The 22,009-nt window shown below is 43.5% G+C and overlaps 2 protein-coding genes across 6 annotated transcripts in view; one reads left to right on the top strand and one right to left on the bottom strand.

The window, feature by feature from the left end:
• Nucleotides 1–8,083, top strand: part of pigg (phosphatidylinositol glycan anchor biosynthesis class G (EMM blood group)) — a 50,183-nt gene extending 42,100 nt beyond the window's left edge. For 3 of the 5 annotated variants that reach the window (XM_071540536.1, XM_071540535.1, XM_071540533.1), the window contains 2 exons: nt 1,555–1,718; nt 5,954–8,083. In XM_071540536.1, coding sequence (XP_071396637.1) covers nt 1,555–1,718; nt 5,954–6,170 — 381 coding nt within the window. In that variant the 3' untranslated portion in view covers nt 6,171–8,083. Of the gene's footprint in view, nt 1–1,554; nt 1,719–5,950 lie in introns of all 5 variants that reach the window. The other 2 variants (XM_071540532.1, XM_071540534.1) reach the window with 1 other exon arrangement.
• A 10,808-nt stretch (nt 8,084–18,891) lies between these two features.
• Nucleotides 18,892–19,683, bottom strand: LOC139661941 (transmembrane protein 271). Its single transcript, XM_071540526.1, has one exon. The coding sequence runs from the start codon at nt 19,681–19,683 to the stop codon at nt 18,892–18,894; it is 792 nt and encodes a 263-aa protein (XP_071396627.1).
• Nucleotides 19,684–22,009: the final 2,326 nt, after the last annotated feature.

The raw sequence follows: 22,009 nt of genomic DNA, 5'->3' as shown, positions 1-22,009 counted from the left end.
TGTGACCATTTTGTGTAATGCTTCACATTATAGTTGATTGATGAGCTCCGTAATGCAAATTGATCAGCCAATGTTGTAAGGTATTACTGTAGGTTCTAGGTCCATAGTTACCATGTCTGCTAGTTATGAGCAAATTTAGGCTTGTGTTTTCAGAAATTTTATTCCAAATATTGGCAGTGAGCTGTTGTTTTCAAAATGTCCTGGCTTTTTCCTGCCTCCTTTTGTTTTTGGCAGAAAAACAAAAGGAGGCTGCACCAAAATGCACAAAAACATGAGAGTAGGACTACGGGCAGCAGTCCAGCTAACCTAAACTGCAGATGACTAGTGTCATGAAAAGTTAAATTGTATCACATGGTAAATGAACTGTCCCAGCAGAGCATTGTTGGCTGTCTGCGATCATCTGGAGCCATGGGCAAGCTCAACTTTGCAGACGATTTTCTGCGGATTGATCCCTGTCCCAAAACCAGATGGTCAATAAAGAAGCAAAGCATCAGAAATGAGCCAGTTTGTGCAAATATTGCCACATGGGTAGGGATTTTTTTGAAGCATCATCCAGTGGTATGAATTCAAAACGCAGCTTAGCAACTTAGCAACTTAGCAACCAGCTGTAGGAAATATTAATCAGCACAATGATGCTTTTAGAACTCGGCATTGAAAGGTTTCATTTGACAGAAGTGAGTTGGACTGACTGGACTGTCCAAAACCCCAAACGTTGGTTCAGTAATGTGTTTTGATTCATTGGATTGAAGCACCTGCACAGTGAAAAAGGCCTGCCTGGCTGAAAAGTCTGTGCAAGTGCACAGACTGTTAAAGAAGCTGAAAAAATGAAGCGAGGACAAGTCTTTTTTACCTTTTCCCAGTTTCTTTAGTGCTGACCATTTTCTGCATTTTGATATTCATTGCACTGAAGAAATTATCTCACTCTCACGCTGACTAACTGAGCCTTGGATACGAGGACTGACTATGTGACAGCGAAAGATGTGTTTACATATATTCTGAAGCTGTGAAATGTTTGTTTATATTGGTAATGTTTGTGAACCTCTCTTCTGCTGAGTTACAGTGGATTACAGAATTTGAAAAAAGGCTTATTTTCCATGCACAAGCCAAACTCTTCAAAGACCTATGTGACTATACCTAAAATTTACATGGCCAAATACATTTGATAAAGTGTTAAATACATTTGATAAAGTGTGAAAAAGTGTTTTAAAGTCCTAGCTCAAGCTCCAAGCTGAACACTGTGTGCATGCACATGTACGCACACGCATGCACCCACACACATAGAGGCTTTAGTGGCTCTATCCGGTCCGTCTCCTGGCAGAAAGGTGTGTGTCCTGCCCCGATCTGGGAATGGAAAGAATAAACAACTGGGCCACTGGGAAGTTGCCACAAGCTCTGAATAATGATGATAAAGCAAAAGACAACTTCTTACCAGCAATGAAATGCTTACAAAGCTTCACACTGAGGTATTTGTTTACTCATTTTTGCCTATATACTGGGTATGTTGTTCCTATGCCCCTGGCTATGCTAAAATAAGATTTCTTTATGTTCCTGCAGGGCAATTCCAACAACATTGGCACCGTCGACATTTCAGTTGGGTTCATTGGACTGGAAAGTTACGTGGAAGCACCTGCCATCTTCTTAACGGCCCTCAGCACCTATGCAGGGCCCCTGCTCTGGGCGTGTCACCTCGTCTGCTACCTCAGTTCAGAGAGGGACAGGTTAGTTGCAGAGTCACTGTCTGGTTTGCCTCTGTCATTCATAATATCAATGGCTATGTTTACATGTACAGAGAATTCTGTTAATGTATCCAGTTTTGAGTTGACGCATGTAAACGTCATAACCAGTGGTGGAAAAAGTACTCCAATCTTTTACTCAGGTAAAAGTAGCAATACCATCATGGAAAAATACTCCAGTAAAAGTCCTGCATTCAAAAGTTTACTTAAGTAAAAGTATAGAAGTATTGGCAGTAGAATGTACTTCAGTATCAAAAGTAAAAGTACTCATTCTGAACGACCTCAGAGTGTTAAATTATTGACGCATTAACCTGTAAGAAGTATTTTAATGTTGTAGGTCTAACTACTCCATATACTATGCATTATATTTTATGAACTTATCGTATGTTTTGCATACAAAACCTTATTCTGCAAAGTAACTAGTAACTACAGCCGTCAGATAAATGTAGCGGAGTAAAATGCACAATATTTCCCTCTGAAATTAAAAAGAGTAAAAGTGTAAAGTCTCACAAAATGGAAATACTCAAGTAAAGTGCAAGTACTTCAAAATTATACTTAAGTCCAGTACTTGGGTACATGTACTTTGTTTCTTTCCACCTCTGGTCATAACTCCTTTCATTTCTGATTTTCGCCATCTGCACTAACTCTTTCCCCTGTATTAGAGATAACCTACGGCTCAGTCAAAGAGATCAGCTGGCAGCTGCATCTTTTTCGTGCTTTTGTTGCTGCACCGTTCCGTCTGTGGGTGGGACACCACAGGTGGACAGGAATATTCAGCGAACTGGTTTATTCATGGCATTGGGGATAGTCGGTTGCAGGGTATCAAAGATGCATGTGAACAGCTTAACCTGAATAAGAGCTTAAGCGGAGTGTTTGGCCAATAGCCAGGTTACTGTGTGCATGTAAACGGAGCCAATGACTTACAGCTTTTCCCTCACTGAGAGTCCTGTGCCTGGCAGCGTGATAGACGGCCGTGCAGCTGAAAGAGCCAAAACAGAAGTGCACTCGATTTGGACAAGGGATGATATTTCTATCACAGGAGCTACTGTAACTCCATTACATTTGGTTTACAAAGTGTAAACGTGTGTAAAGCCAGTAATAGGGATGTCAGGATATAGTTTACCTCTGTTCAGAGTAAACAAGGGCTAAAGTGTGATCTCTGGGCTAGCCTGAACTGGGTTCCTATTATTATTATTATTATTAATATTATTAGGCTTTATACAAGAGGGGTCCCCAGCTCTTTTTGCCAAGTTGGAAGTGTTTTGTTTTCCACCCCTGGCTAAGTCTCTGCAAACCAGTCGAAATCCAAACACAAAGAGCACAGATTCAATCTTTAATCGAAGGCTGCTGCCTTGTGATTATAAATACTTTCTTCATCAAAAAAAAAGTGTGTTCATTTTTGTAAAAAAAAAAAAAAAAACATCACAGGGAAATTAGACTGCAGAGGGCATCTCTGAATCTATGAACATGCATGATTTATATTCTTAATAATCTCTGATCCCACATTTGAATGTGATGTATTGATCATTTCAGTTGTCCAGACAACCTCAGATTAAAAAGTTGCACTGAACTTCACATTTTTATGCAACGCCCTTCTAACTAATATCACATTAAACCCTGCTACTAACTCATTACATACTGCATTACAGTGCAGGACACTTGACCGTCTTCCTTGCTCTCATCATTCATAACATGGTGCTATCCCCCAATAATGCTTTCCGCAGAAACCCCACCTGCAGAATGCACTTAGAGACGATGTGATAAATGAAACTCTAAAACAGTCTGACACAACGCAGCTCATTTAGCATGCACTCTGCTCCATCAGCAGCTCAACCACTGAACAGGTACTGGAAATGGACTTTAATCAATACCTCCTGGTCTGGTCTGGTCCCCATAGACACTGTCAGACTCGACCTAAAGTGATATTGTAATTTGGTAGAACGCTTTTTTTTTTTTTTAGTGCACATATCACCGTAGAGTATGGTGAATGGCAAACCACCAATGTTGCCATTCTTGGCCATCATCAGCACTTTTGTACTTTTATTTTGAAAACCTACTGTGAAAATCAGCTGTTTGACCGTATCTACAAACTGCAAAAAGCAGACCCAAGTAATACTATTTCACTCTGCACCCCAGATTAGACTTTTTTTGTAATTACCTTTGTTCAGAGCCGCGGGAAAAAAGCCTAAGTGCCGACGGTGACAATGAATCCCCAGTGCAGCTTAAGGTGGAGGTTGACTGCTCCTGTACTTCTATGTAAGCTGAGCAGTGGAAATGTTTTACCAAAGGAAATATAACGTTTAGACACTGCATATGTTAAATAGCTTGGGACTTCCAACTCGTATTGTTGAGCATTTACTGGAGGTGGAATGCTTCACAAACCTCATGGTTCACTGTGTACCTCAGTTTTGGGTGACTGTTATGTACATTTTTTGGTACATCAAGGGAGGAAAATTCTGCTGCCAATTTAAATTAGCTTTTTGTGTGGCCTGTCAGAATAACAATAGAGGAATGACAGAACAATAGAGAAAACTGTTCAGTCCTTCAGTCCACTTTTTGCACTTTGTACTTTTGTACATTTTTGGGAGCAGAGCATGGATGAAAAGACTTCTCTGCCTCTTTTTGTTTAGTTGTGTGTCGGGTCAGTCCTTTCTCTCTTCAGTAGGTAAAGCATTATATCATTTTCACTTTTCCAACATGGACCATCACAGAGTTTTGGAGGAATGACATCAACCTCACTCATTTACAAGGAGGTGATTCAGAAGATGTTGCGGTTGATACAGCCACTCCACTGAGAGAAAGTCACTGCCAGGATCTTACACAGATTCACTGTTTACCTCTGTAACCCACACATGCATGTTTTAGTAGCTCTTTGGGATTGGATGCAGAAATATACTTCTGCTGTTGTAGAAACAGTAACTCTTTGGAAACAACTCGCCATTAGTTTAAGAGGTATCTATTCACAGACCGTTGTGGAATTTAAGGTGGCATTTATGCGTTAGCAGGCCGGGGAAGAGGGTCGCTGACACCGGCAGTTAGCCAGCAGAGGGTTTCACTCGGTTTAAGCTTGTTTCGCCAATTAGTAATATCGTTAAATCCAATGTTATCAATTCACTTGCGCCTCCCCAGCTGAGGATGGCTTACCAACATATGCATCCTCAGAAGTGTTCCTCTTTCTGTGTGCCACAATATTGAATTATTGGATTTGGAAGGAGTGACAATGAATTATGGAGCCAAAAATGTAATTAAAATGTTCCGTCTGATGCGATTAACCCTGCCTCGTCCTTGCCCTCATTGTTACTTACTGTACTTAAACTGCAATAAACTGGTTTAGCTGGCTCAGCTGCTTTCAGCCAGCCTTGGCCACACGCAGTGTTTTGGTCGAAGTTTGACGCACACCTCACCGATGTGAAAATGGAAATCAAGAGTGTTCTGCTAGAGCTGTCGGGTTTCTTATGAATGTATGGCAGCGTTGTTAACAGGCCCTTTGATTGAATTCCCACCTCCAGACTGGACTACTTCCCATGTCTCCTACTTCATAAGCGTGTCTTTTATTGTCTTGGGAGAGGATCAGTTCTCCAGGCTTCGAGTTCCTCCCCCACAGCTCGCATGCTGCCCGTTTGAATGAACGAGAGCCCTGCGCTAATTTACTTATGTGTTTAAATGGGTCAGAGATTGCTTTATTCAAGCCAGGAGATATACTCTGCGTGTGTGTGTGTGTGTGTGTGTGTGTGTGCATGCGCATCTTTCTGCATGTGTGTGTGCCTTTGCATCTTCATCTTCATTTTCTAATCTCTGCACTGCATCCCTCATCCCATCACGCGGGCTGCATTAAAGCGCTGTTTTTTAAGGTCATAACTTCTTTATCAGAATTTGCCAGCAATCCATACTATTGTGAGTAGAAAATGAGATCAGACTCTTCTTATGGGCAGATAGGCGAGGAGATCTTGTTGCAGGCGATCTCAAGCTGAGACAGCAGTGAACTTTGAGCCTGTAGTGAAACAAATCTTCAGTGAGGAGATTCACATCACCACGTATTACTGAGAAAACATACAGCAACTTAGGACGACCTTGGTTTACACTCCAACTTTTCTGTCAGTTGTCTCGCTCTTTGTTGAGTTCGTTGCAGTACGGATTCCTCCGCATTGCTGTCTGCGGCTCTCTCCCTCTCCCCGTTCTCTCAGCTGCGCTCTTCTTCTTCTTCTCCTCCTCCGCAGGAGCGCGGTCGCGGTCGGCCACGGCTGCTACTGCCTGGCCCTGCTGCGGTCGGTGCCGGCGGCGGCCTACATCGTGCTGGTGACCGCCCTGCGCTACCACCTCTTCATATGGAGCGTCTTCTCGCCCAAGCTGCTGTACGAGTCCATGCACACGCTGCTGACGGCCGGGGTCTGCCTCTTTTTCAGCGCCATGGAGCAAAGCCGCGGCTCCGGCAAGTGAGACTGAGGGATCTTCCAGCAGGCAAGGGGCCCAACGCAGCCTCTTGATTGCCCTGTGTAAGAAATGCTCTCTTTCAGACTGATATACAATATGGTTACACTCTTTATACAGTGCGCTTATCTCTTCACAGTATGCGAACATACTCCAGAAAGTGGATTCTCTGTACATTTGCAAAAAATAACTTTACATTGCACTTATATTGTATTTTTGTGCGCAGTCTATTTAAATATTTCCTTCTTTCCGAGAAGAAAAGAAATGTTTGTGGATGAATAAAGAATGAAATGACACTAAGGGATTTTTGACAAAGGATAACTTTTTTTACACATGGATAAATGACCTCAGGGACTAGTGAACGATGAGCTGCATGAGTGTTTGGACAATGTTTTGGTTCTGTTCTCCATATTATTGTAGATTAGACAGGATCTATTGACTATGAGGTTAAAGTACAGACTGGATATTTTCAGCCATATCAGATGAGCAGTTAAGGAACCATGGCCCTTCTTGTTCATAGTCTCCTCATTTCAAGGTGCTGGAAAATATTAAATTAGATTTACAAAGTGGTCATTTTAGTATGTAGTCAAACATTTTTACTGTACAATAAGTTCAGGAGGTCTGCAGCCCATGAACATCACCAGATTTTCTGCCTCGCGTTCTCTTTCCAGCCTTTTTTCATTTCAGGGCATCGACGAGGATTTAGCTGCGACTCTGCCTGGCACCAAATTATTCTGAGGCAGTATGTAGTAAACGCTTAGCGCAATTAGTATAAGTAAACAAGGTTCGGTTATCACGTCGGCCTTAAATCATCATGCTCCTGCTATGGAGCTTAAAGCTTGCCATAAATAAGTTTAATGCGTTTTTTTTTCTCCCTGCTACATTTCTTATTGAATTCTACTGAGGCGGGTTGGTAAAAAATCACTAAAACAAAGCTCAGAGTTATAAAAACCAGTTTCAAATCATCGTGCTGCTGCTTCAAGGTAGACAGGAACGACTTAAGTACCTTTTCCCCCTCTCTGTTGTTTTTATTTTTCCCATATAGCTCAATAAGAGACACAGTAAGGAGAAACAGTTTGAGGCTCCTCAGACCGTTGTTTACTTGTTCTCATTTACCCAGCTCAACCCTCATAAATATACATTGAAATTTGGTAAAATACAAGTTACACAATTTCAAGAGTCCGGGGATGTTTACGGGTTGCAGACTTCTAGAAGTCAATCTGCTCATTCGATATCACTGAAAATACATTTAAAGTAAAGCCGGCAAGTGAGCTGGCAATCACCCAGAGTAATAAGAGCGTGGAGCCAAAACAGCAAACAATGCGTTGCTGTCCAAGTGCTTATGGAGCTCACTGCATTATTTTAGTATCTACCTGATTGCTTTGGGTCCGGCCGTTTTGAAAGCGGAATCAGGAAATGCAAATGTCCATGCAGCAGTCACATCAAGGAGCGGTGTCCAAGTCCCATCAAACTGTCTGTATCTCATAAACTGATTGTCACCAAGTTTGTCCATTTAATCCGTATCATAATACCATAAAATATGTATTCCCACGTGCACTACATAGGACTGCAGTATATAAATTGAATGGTGACAGTACCAAGTAGGAGCAAAGACATTCATTCACGTTGTCATTTTGCTGAGTTATGGTCAATACCTTAATGAAAAGCGACAAAAACCCGTAAGCCGATGCTCGGGTCCTTGTGCGTTATTAGCTGATGGTGTTTTGTCGGTTCTTACATCATTACGCTTTGGAGATTTATCCAGGAAAAAGGAAGAGGAAAGATTTGTTAAAGCTACAATATGCAACTTCTCACCTTGAGGCGGTGTGTGAATTGTAATTTTCCCTCCCCAACACTTGTCACTCGCCTCAGGCTGCGGAAACTGACATCTGTAAAGCCGCCACAGGCTTTGAAGGAGCAGGCTGTGAACGCAGGCGATATGCAGTAAAAAAAAAAAAAGAAAAAAAAAAAGGTGGTTTTGAACAGGTCTTGACTGATGCAAGTCGAGCTTCTTTCTTTTCTTAACTTTCCTTCATTGTCGTCGTGGCTGTGGCTTCTTTACTCTGTGGCTGCTAGCCTCACCTTGGTAGCCACGACTAGTTCTCTACTGGCCACACCCACAGAAAATGGTATACACCCCAAAAAAATCATTGAACAGCCAATTTCAGGCGAACTGGGAGGTTCAGGCACGTATGCACACAGTCACAGTGAAACAGACTGGTAATGCAGAGGAAATATCCTGTTTATTCATTGTTATTTTGGTGTGAAAAAAGTTGCATATCGCAGCTTTAACACCTTCACAGGCTCCGAGTGTTTACCTCTCATTTGCAGCGCAGCTCCGTCGTACTTAGCACCGCAGCCTCCAGGCTAGGTAAAAAAGCAGTGATTTGTAGAATTAGTACACTCATAGCTGTGAGGCGACCGGGCTGATTAGAAGAGTAAATCCTTTCTCAATTGACAGCATAAACTGTCAGGTAGCTTCTGAAGTAAACAAGGGCTCACATAGACTTCAAAGAAAACTGTCGAAATAGTTCATGAGCTAGATAGCAGAGTCTTCATCCCTCGTCCTGTCCATGTCCGGCATGTTTCTTCTATGATTGTAATTCTTCAGATGGCTGTGGCACTTTCAGAAAATGTAAGAGATGGACACGCAGTTCATTCTGAGAGATAATAATGAATGTCGGCGGTGTGGAGTGCCCAGTAGGTTTTTTTTGCAGTGCTGAAAATAAATTATGTTTGAAAGAAGAACATTCCCACTGCGTCTCTCATCAGCTTCCAGGCACTAAAATGAAAGCTGGTTCTATTGGGGCTGAGAAGCTGCCATAATACTTTGGTGCACTGAAGTTGATTATATCATTAAAGTGGTAATAATCTATGAGATTCTTGTTTTTTGTATTTAGTCTCCGTCTTTGTTGCTCAGCCTCATTGCTGTGGTGTTTCTGCACTGCTCTTCCCAGAGATCACCTGTCAATCAAACCGTGTGGGTGGAGCTTGGATTTTCTGTTGATGCAGTTTGAGTTTCTTTTCTTTGTCTGTTCAGCCATGGTGGCTATCACTGCTCATGCTAACCACCCAGTTCTTCTACCAGACTCCAGCACTTCTGGAGGGAGCTACCAGACACCGGCTGTTTCGACCAGCAAATGGAAAAGCTTTCATGAACTGGCTATATGTTGAGTCACTGTTGTGTTATATCAATCAGACAGAGAGTAGCAAAACAGACATTTATTAATATGAAAATGTGTGGAGCTAGATAAAAATAATACTCATGTCCATCTGGTTGAAAGAATGTCAGCATGTATTAGGCCCTGTGTCACCAAAGACCTGTGAAAAAAGTGCTGGCGCTGTTAATCCAATGGAAAAGTAGCGCTTTCAAAGCCTACAACCCAAAACAGGTACCTGACCTATCAGAGACACATTTCCATGAATTGAAATTGGACTGCTGTTTGTGTATACTTTTAAAACTCCATCTACATAGAAATAATACATTGTTTTTATATGTTTCAGTTTACATTTACGCTGAATTTATTGAGTTACAGTCAAAGTTGTGAATTAATCAACTTAGGGTTCAACTTTGGCGTTTGTATGAGAACCATTGTGTCGGAGTGAGGTGACAACACTTTTCTTGGTAGTGGAATAGCTTGCTCCAAAATTTGGATAATATATATATATATATTTGGATAGATTTGGAAAGATCCATTTGAAAGTGTTAAAATATATATTTATATTGTCAGAATACACCTGTATGCCTATTTCATATGCCTATCCTATAGAAAATATGGTCAAAATTGTAACAAGATTTTTCTCAAATACCGAGAACTGTTTCTTTCTGACTTTTCTTTCGTCTATTTTTATTTATTGGTTTGTTTCTTCATTTGGAAAAAAGTCAACAACTGTAGGAAACGGCACAAACAGCTGCAGTGTGTGCTGCATCTCAATGTTTTAAAATCCTTATAATGTCCCACCACACTTCATGCATTTTAATAGTAACTATGCAATTCAGCCAATGTTATGTGTTTGTCTCTGTAATCCCTTTCGCTGTATGTTTGCTGTTTTAACTTATTGATTACTTACTGATTTCCTTTTTTACCTACCTTTATCTAATTTATATGTAGCTTTAATGGAGTAGGGTTTTGGACTGCTTTTTTCCCTGCGACTTTCTGCAACCAATGTGAAAAGGAAGAAAAGTGACAGATGGATATTAACCAAAACATTTTTTTTTTTAAATCAAGGATCTTTCTTTGAGGGAATTAATTCAATCCATTTGTGTCCCTGATAATAAAAGAAATAAATTTACAATGCTGCATGCTGTCTTGATTTTGTCGGTTGTCACAACTTTAAAGAGAACAGCTTCAAAAGACTGATTTTGGTCGAACGTTTAATGGACACTTTAATATAATTTCATGAACAGTCATCCTGTAATATTGGCGATTTGATGCCCATTAAATTGTCTTCCAGCTCCTTCCAGCTCAGGTGGATGGATGACATGTGATGCACTTTCACTGACAAGTTTCTCCTGTCAAATTTTTCTACTGAATTCGTAAAATTGGACAAGGCACCATTTTTCTGAAAGTGCACCCAGCATATCTTCACATACAGTAGTGGGAGGATGATAATTTAGTAATAATCATCCTCCCATCCACCCACTTAATCATTCTTTTATTTCTCCTGGATCTGGACTCATTAAAGCAGCCGCACATTTCATGCTACGCTCACTCCTGAGTGGGAGTCCCTCCTAAAACCTCTAAAATGCGATGTGCCGAAGATGTATTAGTGCCCTGATATCAGGTTTGTTGGGGGGGGGAAGGCTGAATTACAGCAATTTTGAATGGAACACATCGTTCAGAACCCAGAACTAAAGTGAAGTCTGAGTAACAGATCATATGAAATGTTGTGCCACTCGCAGTATATCGCCCAAAATGAGACATGGGTGTTTACTTTATACTATTGCACATTTCATTTTGATTCTATACCTGTACATGCATTTCTAGAATTAACTTTTTGTTTTGATAAAGTTCAGTGCTTTATGTAGATCCCTAAAAAGACGCGCAATTGCATTATTTCATGCCACAAAATTTGCTAAAACTCAAGGGCTGAAGGGTTCTTATTGTTAGTGCCGTGTGGGATGTCTCTTTAAATCAGCAGACACCTGTGTTTGTGTGTGTCTGACAGGGTAGAAATCATGTTGTCATAAATCAGTAAGCACTTTGCGCCCGGGGTGTGAGGCCTTTTCGGCGTCTACGCTGTCGGAATACATATTTGAAGCGTTATTGAATTGTGCGCGGGCTCCTCACTTCACTTTTTTTTTTTTTTTTATCTGAAATGAGGACTAACCGCGTCTGGCCATCTAGGCAGAGAATACAGAGCTAATTACAGGAGTAGACCAGCTGGAAAACTAAATTGAAGTTGTGCCTTTTGAGTCGGAGCATCCCCCCCCCCCCCCCCCACTGTGAAACCGACCTTACCTCGATTGCACTGCACCGCTCTTTTTTTTTTTTGCCGCTCCAGGATTTGCTCCTAAGTGGCAGATGGCGGCTAGCCAAAGAGGTTATTGCGAGTTTAGAAACTGCCTCCCTATGAAAACATGGCCACCGCGCGAGCTATTGATCGACGGGAAGGCTCATTCTGTGGCTGCGCGCTCGGCCCAGGGTCCCCCCCCCCCCCGTTCTCCCCCCCGTTCTCCCCTGTCTCTCCACCACGCTTTCCTCCCCGTTTCCAGTCGAGTGCGAGGAATCACAGCTCGCGAAAACTCCACTTGGGCTGTTAAGAAGCCCGGAGGGAAACACTTGCCATTTTCATAAAAAAAAATAAAATAAAAAAAAAAGCACTACTGGCTTGATTTACACAGGATTTGAGAATCAGCTTGTCGGCCGTATGTGAAGCAGATTTTGACTGACTGGATCAAGATCCTTTCAATGATAGATAAATACAGCCAGACTTCTCAGGGTCTGTGTCCAAGTCTCAGTGAAAATGTTACGGAATTGATTCTGAGCTGAAACCCTGAAAAGTTTGAAAAGGTGTCAGATGGGTTGAGAACATTCCTATATAACGACTAGACCTACAGAATAATCTAGCAATCGCACTTTTAGAGGGAGTTTTAGGTGAGGTGGGGAATATGGCACTCATGCAATTTTGTCAATATTAATGACAGGAAGAGCTAACTAGCCAGGAGTTAGCTATAATATGAAATGGCTTGCCAGCAAACGGTGCTCATTAAGTCGGCAGAGAAGTGGGCCAAACAGACAGCTGGGCAGAGAGGGTTTGGGGCTTATACTGAGTAAAGAAAAGATAATTAAGTAGTAACGGTGAGGCAGAGCATGCGTTCAGTAGTATTTTAGCGTGGCGCCATGTGAGATCAGGCAGTTTGGAGACATGAATCCAGCTGCAAGTCTAAGCCAGAGTCATTAAAGGGGCACTAAGTAATCCATGACTTTTATCGACCTCTATTGGCCACCAGTAGGAATTACAACAACATTGAAGGAACATATCTCCTAAACAAATCCCTCCCGTCCCCCTGAGCTACCGTGGCCTGTGACCGACACAAACGATAAAAGTCACATTGTCAGACTGGAAGAGCAAGCTAGCTTATTGGAGCAGAGTTCCAACACAAATGTCTGGTGAAGAGGTAATACATCACCACGCCAAAATACTGGAATAATAATAATGCCGCTTTGTCATTTGCTTTTTTTGGCTCGAGAGCGAGGCTTTTGTGATGCCGCTCGCTCACTCGCTCGCAGCGCCGTCCTCCATCACCGAGCAGTAAATGCCAGGAGGTGGAGTGGGGGGGGGGGGTGGAGGAGGGATGGAGGGGAGGGGGGGGGTTGGGAGTGTCTTGAAAGGCCAGTGGGTGGGGAGTTTTTGTTCCAAAACAGAGGACTGGCCAGAAAGTGAGTTCTCAAAGCCAGAACTCGCAGCACCTGGTGGAGTAATCATTGGGTCATTAGTATTGATCAACCACCCAGTCAACCCTGCACAGATAAATTCTTGTCATTTTGTGCTATGGGGGTTGAAAAAAAATCTCACTTAACTGCCCCTTTAACTATTTAGTCCGAGCCTGGGAAACTGTCTCTGTACATATTTGACATCCTCATCCTCACGTCAGCGATTGTATAATTAGATGTTGGACGCACAATTAAAACACGAATAATGCTGCTGCTGCTATACATCCATCACAGTTAAACATTTCACACACATAGTGCTGCAATGAGGAATTCTCAGAGAGCACGAGACCGACGTCAGTGAATCATTTCCAAGCTGGTTGTGTTATCACAACTTCACTGAGCTGTGTGACACCTAGCACATATATTATGTATATATTATGTGATAATACTGTCATACAGTATGTAAAAGCTACAGTTAATTCCATGAGTTATGTTGTGTCACTCTATTATATATGGAAGTAGTCATAGAGTTAGAGGAACTTGCATCTAAGTCACTGTTGATGATGATTGTAGCACACCCACATTGGAATATACTAATCACTCTTTTATTATGAAAGCGTGGCGGATGCTCGATGATGCCACGTTTTCATAATGCTTAAGCTGTTTTTCCTCATTGTCAATTCAGTTTTAATGAGCGCTCTTAAACTGTTGCTCCAGCAGCAGTAAAGAGTCAGTCAGAGAGCGAGGGGAAAATGAAAAATCACAAACTACAGAATGCTTCAAAGAGAGGAACAAGGAAGAATATCAAGCCTATGAGATATACTGGCCCAAGCAAGTCTAATGGCTCGGAAGCTCACACATAGGTAATGAAGCAGATTTTTTTTGTCAGGAAAGGCCCGATGTTGGCTTTTAAAAGCCACTGGAGCTTTTCCAGACGCAACTTTCCCTGGCAGCTCCGCACAGACAAATGGATGTGTGTCTAATGAAAGGCTTTTAGGGGGTATTGATTTTTTTTTTTTTTGCCATAACTATGACCGGGCTGTTTTGCCCTTGACATATATTCGAACGAGTATGCAGATGGAGGAAAAATATTACGCAGAATATCCCTCTGTGTGTGTGTGTGTGTGTGTGTGTGTGTGTGTGTTGTGTGTGTGTGTGTGTGTGTGAACCCCTTTGCCTCTGGGTGCCTCTTCGCTTCCCTCTCTGCGGCAAGACTATTATTTTCTCTGAGAGCGATTACAGGAGCGATACTACAGCGTTTAAAAAGTTATTACACACAATAGAGCTAATTGCCTAAGCCGGTCTCGGGTCCTGCGGAATCTATTCTGTGATGTCACTTCCTCACCTTGGGGCTCCGGCCTCCCCCTCCCCCCCCCCCCGCCCCCTCCTCCCGGCTCCCTGCACATCATTCATCCCCCAATATCTGCAGTGTAATCACTTGTGCAGAAACCCTCCCTCATATTCCTCCGAGTGAGGAACTTTGAGATGCAAGTCAGCGCTTTTTTTTTTTTTTTTTTTTTTTACTTTGTGTGACCAGTGCCGGAGGCTGTCATTACACTAATGCAGCGCTGCTATCCAACAAAGGATCTGCCACCAGGAGGAAGAAAAAAAGAAAAAGAAGAAGAAGAAAAAAACTCCAGACCGTGGAGAACACAGATCTTAGGATAATAGACTGCCCTACATTACGTCCTGACGTGCCTTCGCTTTTTTTTTTTAAATGGGCAATTACTCATCATTATGCCTCTCAAACAGCAGAGGGAAAAATGTATTGTGTTGCAGACTGCAGATCAGAAGCTATCTGGAAAGACACAGTTCAAACATTATGGAGAATGTCAGCTACGGATACACGTGTTGGTGACAATTTAAAGCGATTTTGACTTTCCATTAGTGATAAAACCAGCGATAAAACACACGTGTCACACCCTTTATTATTTTACCTGGGGGAAGACCTGGCATGTCTCAGGTCAGATTTGGGGCTAAAGGTTAGAGAAGTGGGCTTGTAGCCAAAAGGTCAGCAGTTGAAATCCCAGGACCAGCTGGGAAAATGAATGAATAACAACCACCACCTCTGAGCAAGGCACATCCAGTAGAAGACACTGGTTATACTGGGCAGCTCCCAGTATGAATGTGAAGCAGGGTGTTGGATAAATGGAAGTTATATAAAAAAAAAAAAAAAAAGATTTACTGTGTTATCTCGGGTTTCCTTAGCAGGTGATCTGTAACTACCACAGAGCAGAAATGCATGATAGATAGAGAGCAGGTTATAAAGGCCTACTGTAGTGTCACAGTTTGTATTTATTAATAGCTTTCCACAATTATAATCCACTATTTGAAAATCCATTTTCCTTTTAAAGGTGATATGTGGGTAGCATTCTCACTCCATCATAATCACATCTAATGGAGCAAATGTGAAGCTGCATCTAGAAACATATTAGTAAGACTGAGTCACACTTAACTGATCGGCACTTCTTAAAATTCGATGTTTTCCACTGGGTTGATGTGGCCAAGAAAGTGTACTGTTGTTATAGATCTGTGGTTTTCAAGCTATGGGTCGTGACCTGGCGGTGGGTCCCAACTGGGGTGACTGGATGAACGCAAAAAAGTAAAAGAAAAAGTGTTGAAGGTGAATGTGGAATGTGAGGAATGACTTGTAAACAAATTGGACAGGTCGTGATATATATATTATCAATAACAATATAGTAATTATGAGCTAACAGACATAATGGGGGCTGATTTAGGCAAGTTGATTTTGTATTGAGTGCTGCCCAGTCTATATTCATATTCACTCGATACTGGGAATAAAAAAAAATGTTCTTTTTCAGTTTCAGAAAACTTCAATTCATCATTTTGCTTTTCGCCTGTCAAATCCAACCCCAGAGCAAAATAATCTCCCCCAGTAATCAGTGCAGTAGATTTTAGCAGTAAATGTCAGAAAATGTTAGTCATAGATTGTTTCTTCTCTGCAGGCCTACAAAAGCTTAAAGATACAATCAGCAATTTATTTGACCATCTAAATTTTGGGTGTACTTTCGTGAAGAGTTCGACTTGCCGATAGAAAACATTTTTTGGAACTTTTCTTCAGCTGAATTACTCAAAATGCAGGAGTATTTGATATATTTCACATATCACAAATGTAAAGGACCCTTTTGCATTGTGAAAATCCATGTAAAACTCATGCTTAGTGGTCACATACTGTCAATCCTTGCATCTAAAGCTTCAATCCAGTAAATCACAATGCAAACAAAGCCAGCACTGCAGTGACAAGGCTTCAGCATGGGGGAGATCCCTAGTAGCATCACAGATCGGTGCTTCATCAGCAATTTATTTGACCCTCTTAACTTTGGGTTTATTCGCACTACATTAAGTCCCCTAAAGATCCCATGCAAAGGCAGTGGGATAAAACCAAAATGAAGCCAATTTCCCTCAGACCTTTTCCGTCTCATTCTGACTCCAGTCATAAAACATTGTCCCGAGCCCCTTGTATAATAAACGTATGTAACAGAAGCACGAGTGCCATCGCATCAGCCGGAGTGCTCGCTAACCTTTAGAAAATGTGATAATTTGAGCAGATTTTCGAGGCATTCGGCGGCGACAGTCAGCAAGGAGCCGGGGGAAAAATGTTCTCAGCTACTTTCTCGGAGCTAAATTGGCCTCGTTGGATTTTACCCCCGCTGCTTTAGAGTCGGATCTTCATGAGCCTTAAGGTACATGATGTCTCGACGAGCGCTGAGGTGAGTTTTGGAGGATGAGGGGGGTGGTGGTGGTGGTGGGGGTGGTGGGGGGGGTCGGGCCTTGAGGCGGAGAGCTAGGTTGAAATCACAACGGTCTAAAAAAGATACATGTGGATTTGTGCAGAGACAGGCTCCGTCTGAAGGGGGCTAGGTGTTGCTTTTGCCTTTGTTCTGAGCATCTGCCATAAATCCTTGGACCAGCCTCTCGTTCGGTGGTTGCTTTTCATCGAGGCCGGCTCGCTCATTAAGCCAGATGCGGTGCTGGCTGACCTGCGGGCCTCTTTCGCCCCGGCGCTCCAGGTTTGGAGAGTTGCTGCTGGAAAGGGCAACAAAACACCTTGTTTCTGCTTTGTGGAGCGGTCTTTTATTTTGAAAGGGGTTTGAAGCTGCTCTGGTTGCCTGTTAGTGGACCGAAACCCTCTCCGGTGGCTTTGTTTGCACCTTCCACCTCACACCCAGCCATGAAACCTTTAGGACATAGACTGCTTTTGTTTGTGCGGTTGGCTGTTGAGTGAATTTTAGGTTATTGCAGGTTTTTTTTTTAGCTCTATTGTTTTTCTTTTTTACTCACAGTAAACTTTGGAGGGAAGAGAACAAGCAGCTCTTTTAGCTCTGCCACGCAAAGCCCAACCTGAGCAGAATGAGTGAGCGGAAAGCATCACCGCATCATTTAAACAGGATGAGAGGAGGCTCAGTAAACTGCTTCTCCAAGTTTTCTCTGTCAAAGGCGTTTGACCCGGGCCTCTCATCAGAGAGCTTCAATTTGAGGGAACCCTACCATTTAGATTCAATTTCCCCCACAATGGTGTTGTCTAATGGCTTGGCAGTCAGATCTATCATCAGAATAACCATTTCCTCCGTGTCGCCGCGCTCAACTGGCGAGCTAACTTAATCACAGCGAGGTTGAAAAGGTCCTGACGGTCTGGGGGGAACGTGATAAGGATCCACGCTGAGAGACAATGCGCTAGCTCGCATGCGCTCCAGTTAATAAATCATTTCAAATCAGCTGTATGGGAAGCACCGCTGCACCGTTTGAGTCTTTTGAAAACTGGTGGAAAACAGTCTAAGAGCGCCTTCGGCCTGTATCGGGTCGGGACAGCTTGGCCCATTTGGGAGTGCATTAAAGGGTCCCAGATGTGGGGGATTTTTGATCATCGCCCTCCTGCTACTTTCAAGCAACTGTCAAATGGGTTATGGTGTGTTCAGGCTCACTGACATCAAACAGAGAGTGTCCCTCAGCTTGCAAAAGGGGGAGCTGGTCCATTCCCCTTATACTCATATAAGCAGTGCCATGAATATGAGCAGTTTAAAGAAACAATTTTGCAGGCTTATTTGATCTATTGTGTCATTTGGACCACACTGGCCTTTAAATTAGATACAATCAAAACACAGTGTAAGATGCTCAGCCCTTTGGAGTCGTTTTGTCATCATTATGGCATAACAACTGTTTGCTCCTGATGTTTTCCTGGATAACTGATTTGTGTCTTCTAACATGAATAGGCTACTTTTGCTGTGGGGATATTAGAGAGGTAAGAACCAAAACTTAGTGAGGAGATTATTCCAATAAGAAAACACAAAGGGGAATTCAGTGAATCCCATAGGCCAGCACTCTAACAGTCAGCAAAACAGCATCCAGACAACAGTTGGTTCCAGCCTTAGCAAATAAACACTTCAGATATGGTCAACGGGATTTCCACCAGCCACTGCCAGGAGTTTCACGACATCCACTGCGGTTAAATACACTTTTTATTCACATGTAAAAATGTTGACAGCAAACATTCAGAACACAAATTCTGCTTTTGTTATAATTAGCAAGCTGGTCTGTTGCGTTTTATGGGTCTCGCTCTGCCTGCACCGGGCCTATGTGTTACTCCGATCCGCTCATCTACATCGGTCTGACGGGTGATCTACAAGAAGCTACCGAGAAACCAGGCGGGTGGTGTAAGAAAATAACATGAGAAGGAATCAGCTGAATTAAAACCCACTACTATTGTCCTTCTGTGCAACTTACTGGCTTTTTGTCGGGGTTGTGTGTTGGGTGGGGGGGCGGGGTTGTTTAAGCACAAAAGTCTAGTGATTGTCACAGCAGAGGAAAGCACTGCTGGGCCGGTCCGGGAGCGGCTATGTGTTGCATGCCTCGGCGGGGAAAATGTCTTCGTATGCGGGCGGCAGCTCGCTGGGGAGCGGGTAGGAAAACGGATAGGAGTGATTGAGCTCCGGATCCGTGGGCGAGTATCCCGGCAGCTCGATGGACGGGTGTCCCCCGCATTGCACTTCGGCGCCCGTCTCGTCGAACACGTTAAAAACACCCAGGTTGATGTACGAAACCGGCTGGAATTCAGCTGAGGAAAAGTCCCGCTCCTCGCTGAAGAGCATCGCCCCGGCGCTCTGCCGCTGGGACTGCCGGCTCCGGTAGAACTGCGCGGTCTTGTACCGTTTGATGATCAGCAGGTTGACGAGCCCGAGGAGGCACTCCAGGGTGCTGAGCACAGTGGAGACGACCAGACTCCGTTGGTAATCCTTCAACTGCTCGCAGGCAGGGTTCACCACCAGTGAGTGGAGGCAGTAGTGTGAGTATTTCCTCTCCACCAGGGAGACCGTGTCTCCGTCCACCACCGCGCCGGAGAAGGCGGTGAGGACTCCCAACAAGAAGACCACAACACCGAGGAGAAAGAAATTCCTGCAGCCGGGCTTGTCCATGCAACAGAGCAGCGCCGAGCCCAGGAGCACCTGGCCGATGCCCACAAGTATCCCGGAGTAAAAAGCCCCGGCCGCGGCGCCGAGGTGGAAATGCGCCTTCACCGTAGATCCCAGCGAGATGCATTTTAATCCAACGACAACTTCGCTGAGGGCGCACACGAAGAGGAGGGCGCTGGAGAAGACGGTGCACAGTCCTTTGCCACTCAACTTCATTATATTCCACCTCTGCCGCGCTCGATCCCTCTCCTCCCTCCTTCTTCATCCTCCTTCGTCCTCCTCGTCTCCTCTGGAAGCACTCTCACATTGGGACATCGTCCGCCGGTGACTCCTCCGGTTCAGAACGGGTGATCCGCGCCGCTGTTGCGTCTCTCTCGCATATCTCCCCGCCGCTCCGCACACACACACACAAGGGGGGATATATAAATAATTAATGGGGGAAGAACGCGTTCTTTTTCTGCAGTTGCCTTATCGATAATCCATATTCAAACCGAAACGGGTAATGATCACTCTTCTCTCCCCCCCCCACCCACCTCCGCCACCACCGATCCCCTAACCGCCCATCCGCAGCATTAGACCGGAGAAGCGCTCTCGCAACCAAAAGTTTGTTTTTTTCTTCTTCTTCCACGGAGAGCGAGTCTTATCTGCAGTCCTCCAAGTCGCCAGATTGAATTGTGTCTTTTTTTTGGCAGAGGGAAGGAGGCGGCTGCTAGAGACTTGAGGTGCTGTGGACCAATGACCCGCGGGCCTTAAAATCACTTACAGATTCCTATAGGGACTCACTGTGTCTATGGCATCCTCGATAGTGAGTTTATAGTGACATTTTCCTCAGTGATGTAGTGTAAAATAAAAAGGCGGATGAACTATCACCTCCAGCTGGTGATCATCATAAAGAAAACCACCAATAGAAACAAAAATCACTTATATTTTCAGAGCAAAATTATTATTTTTTACCCCCTTAAAAGCCACTATCCTTATATAACTTAGGCTACATACATTTGAGACTACTATGAATTTACTTATAAAGATTTATGTCAACCTAAAAAGGTAAACTCAACTGCAATAAAAGTCGGGTAAAACCACCTCCCTGCTTATCACACTCAATATGAATTATCTTGTATTTTATCTCTGTAATAGCCTGTTCCTATACGATTTTACATGGAATGTGTAGATTTTCTGTGATATTTGTATGCTATCCTTATGGATTTTTATCAAACATTACTGTAGTTCTTTCACGTAAGGGTTGTTGACTGTCTCTACCTTTCGGGAAAAATAAACAAATGCATAAATAATAAATAAGTAAATATGAACGCTGCTGCTAGATGGATAGATGCTGAAGCTGTGCGCTGATGACGTCGGCCGCTGTCCGTGGTGCTGAAAACCTCCAGCCCGACTGGATTGACTTTAGAAAAGGCTTTACAAATGACAAATAAAGCCAATAAGAACATGATAAAAACGCCAGACATTTATTTTAAGCAGCAAATAAAATGAAAATAATGTTTATAGGTCCCTGCCTTTAAAATGTGTTTATAAGGAGGTGATTTAAAAGATGATAGTGACTTTACCAGCCTCAGCTCCTCTGAAGCCAAACAGCCCAGAGGCCAAAAGCCTCTTTACATTTCCTCTTGGCGAGGAGGGCACTGCTGGAGGATCTCAGGTTTCTAATCCGCCTCATAAGGGGTTAAAAGATCTGAGATGTGGCAAAGGAGCCGGAGGTCGCTGAACCCATCAGTGAAATCTCAAAACTAGTTCCGAAAGCTGACAGGGAACCAGCGCGGAAAAGCTAAAAGAGGGGTGATATGATCCCAAGACGTGACCTGGTGGCAGAATTCTGCACAATCTGTTGGACTTTGCTGCTAGTTTCCAAATTCACTTGAACCTGGGTGTGAAAATGGGGCAGAGGTTGAGGATAAAGGATGAAGGATGTGTTGACTTACTGAAGCAAACTCTTCAGATGTATCAAATTACATCAGGGAAAGCCCACAGTGACTGTAGCGGTACAGCTTTTAGTAAGTGTGTGTGTGTGTGAGTCTAATTCGGTCATTACTGCTTTGCATAGCTAAGCAGATAAGGGAAGGTAGTGTGAAGGATGTGTTGATCAGCTGATTGATCGATTGATCGGCCTCCAGTAGAAAGTCTGGCCATGGGCGTCTGTGCCAGTCTGGGTTTGTTCCTTGGCAGCGGTGCAGCTTTTCCCCCTGTCAGCACCATCCAGGAGACCGACTGGAACTATCACCTTACATCCTCTGACCCAGCAGCAGCCAGGGAAAACAACACGGAAAACAAGAGGCCTTGCTGCATTCTTCTGTTAGAGCATTGCATGGTAATGGCCACAGTTTGTTGCTCAGCAGATTCAAGCATCTTTTCACAGTTATTATTTCAAAATGTGGGCGTCGTGAAGCCCTTTGAGACTGTAGCTGTGATTAAGGGCTGTACACATAAACGTGGAGCAGGCCAGCTTTCAGCCAGCTCACATCCAAGCTCATTACCGAGTGAACACATCCATGGTAATAGCAGGCACAGGTACGCACGCTCTCCACCC

The sequence above is a fragment of the Centroberyx affinis genome, unplaced genomic scaffold (assembly GCF_046629955.1).
Source record: "Centroberyx affinis isolate AG114_WGS23_722 - 3 ecotype Tasmania unplaced genomic scaffold, CSIRO-AGI_Caff_v1 ptg003667l_1, whole genome shotgun sequence".
In the NCBI taxonomy this organism is placed as follows: Eukaryota; Metazoa; Chordata; class Actinopteri; order Beryciformes; family Berycidae; genus Centroberyx; species Centroberyx affinis.
This window is presented reverse-complemented; position numbering and strand designations above follow the sequence as displayed.

Coding starts and splice junctions, on each gene's coding strand:
- LOC139661941 (XM_071540526.1), bottom strand. CDS start 19,683: ATGAAGTTGAGTGGCAAAGGACTGTGCACCGTCTTCTCCAGCGCCCTC.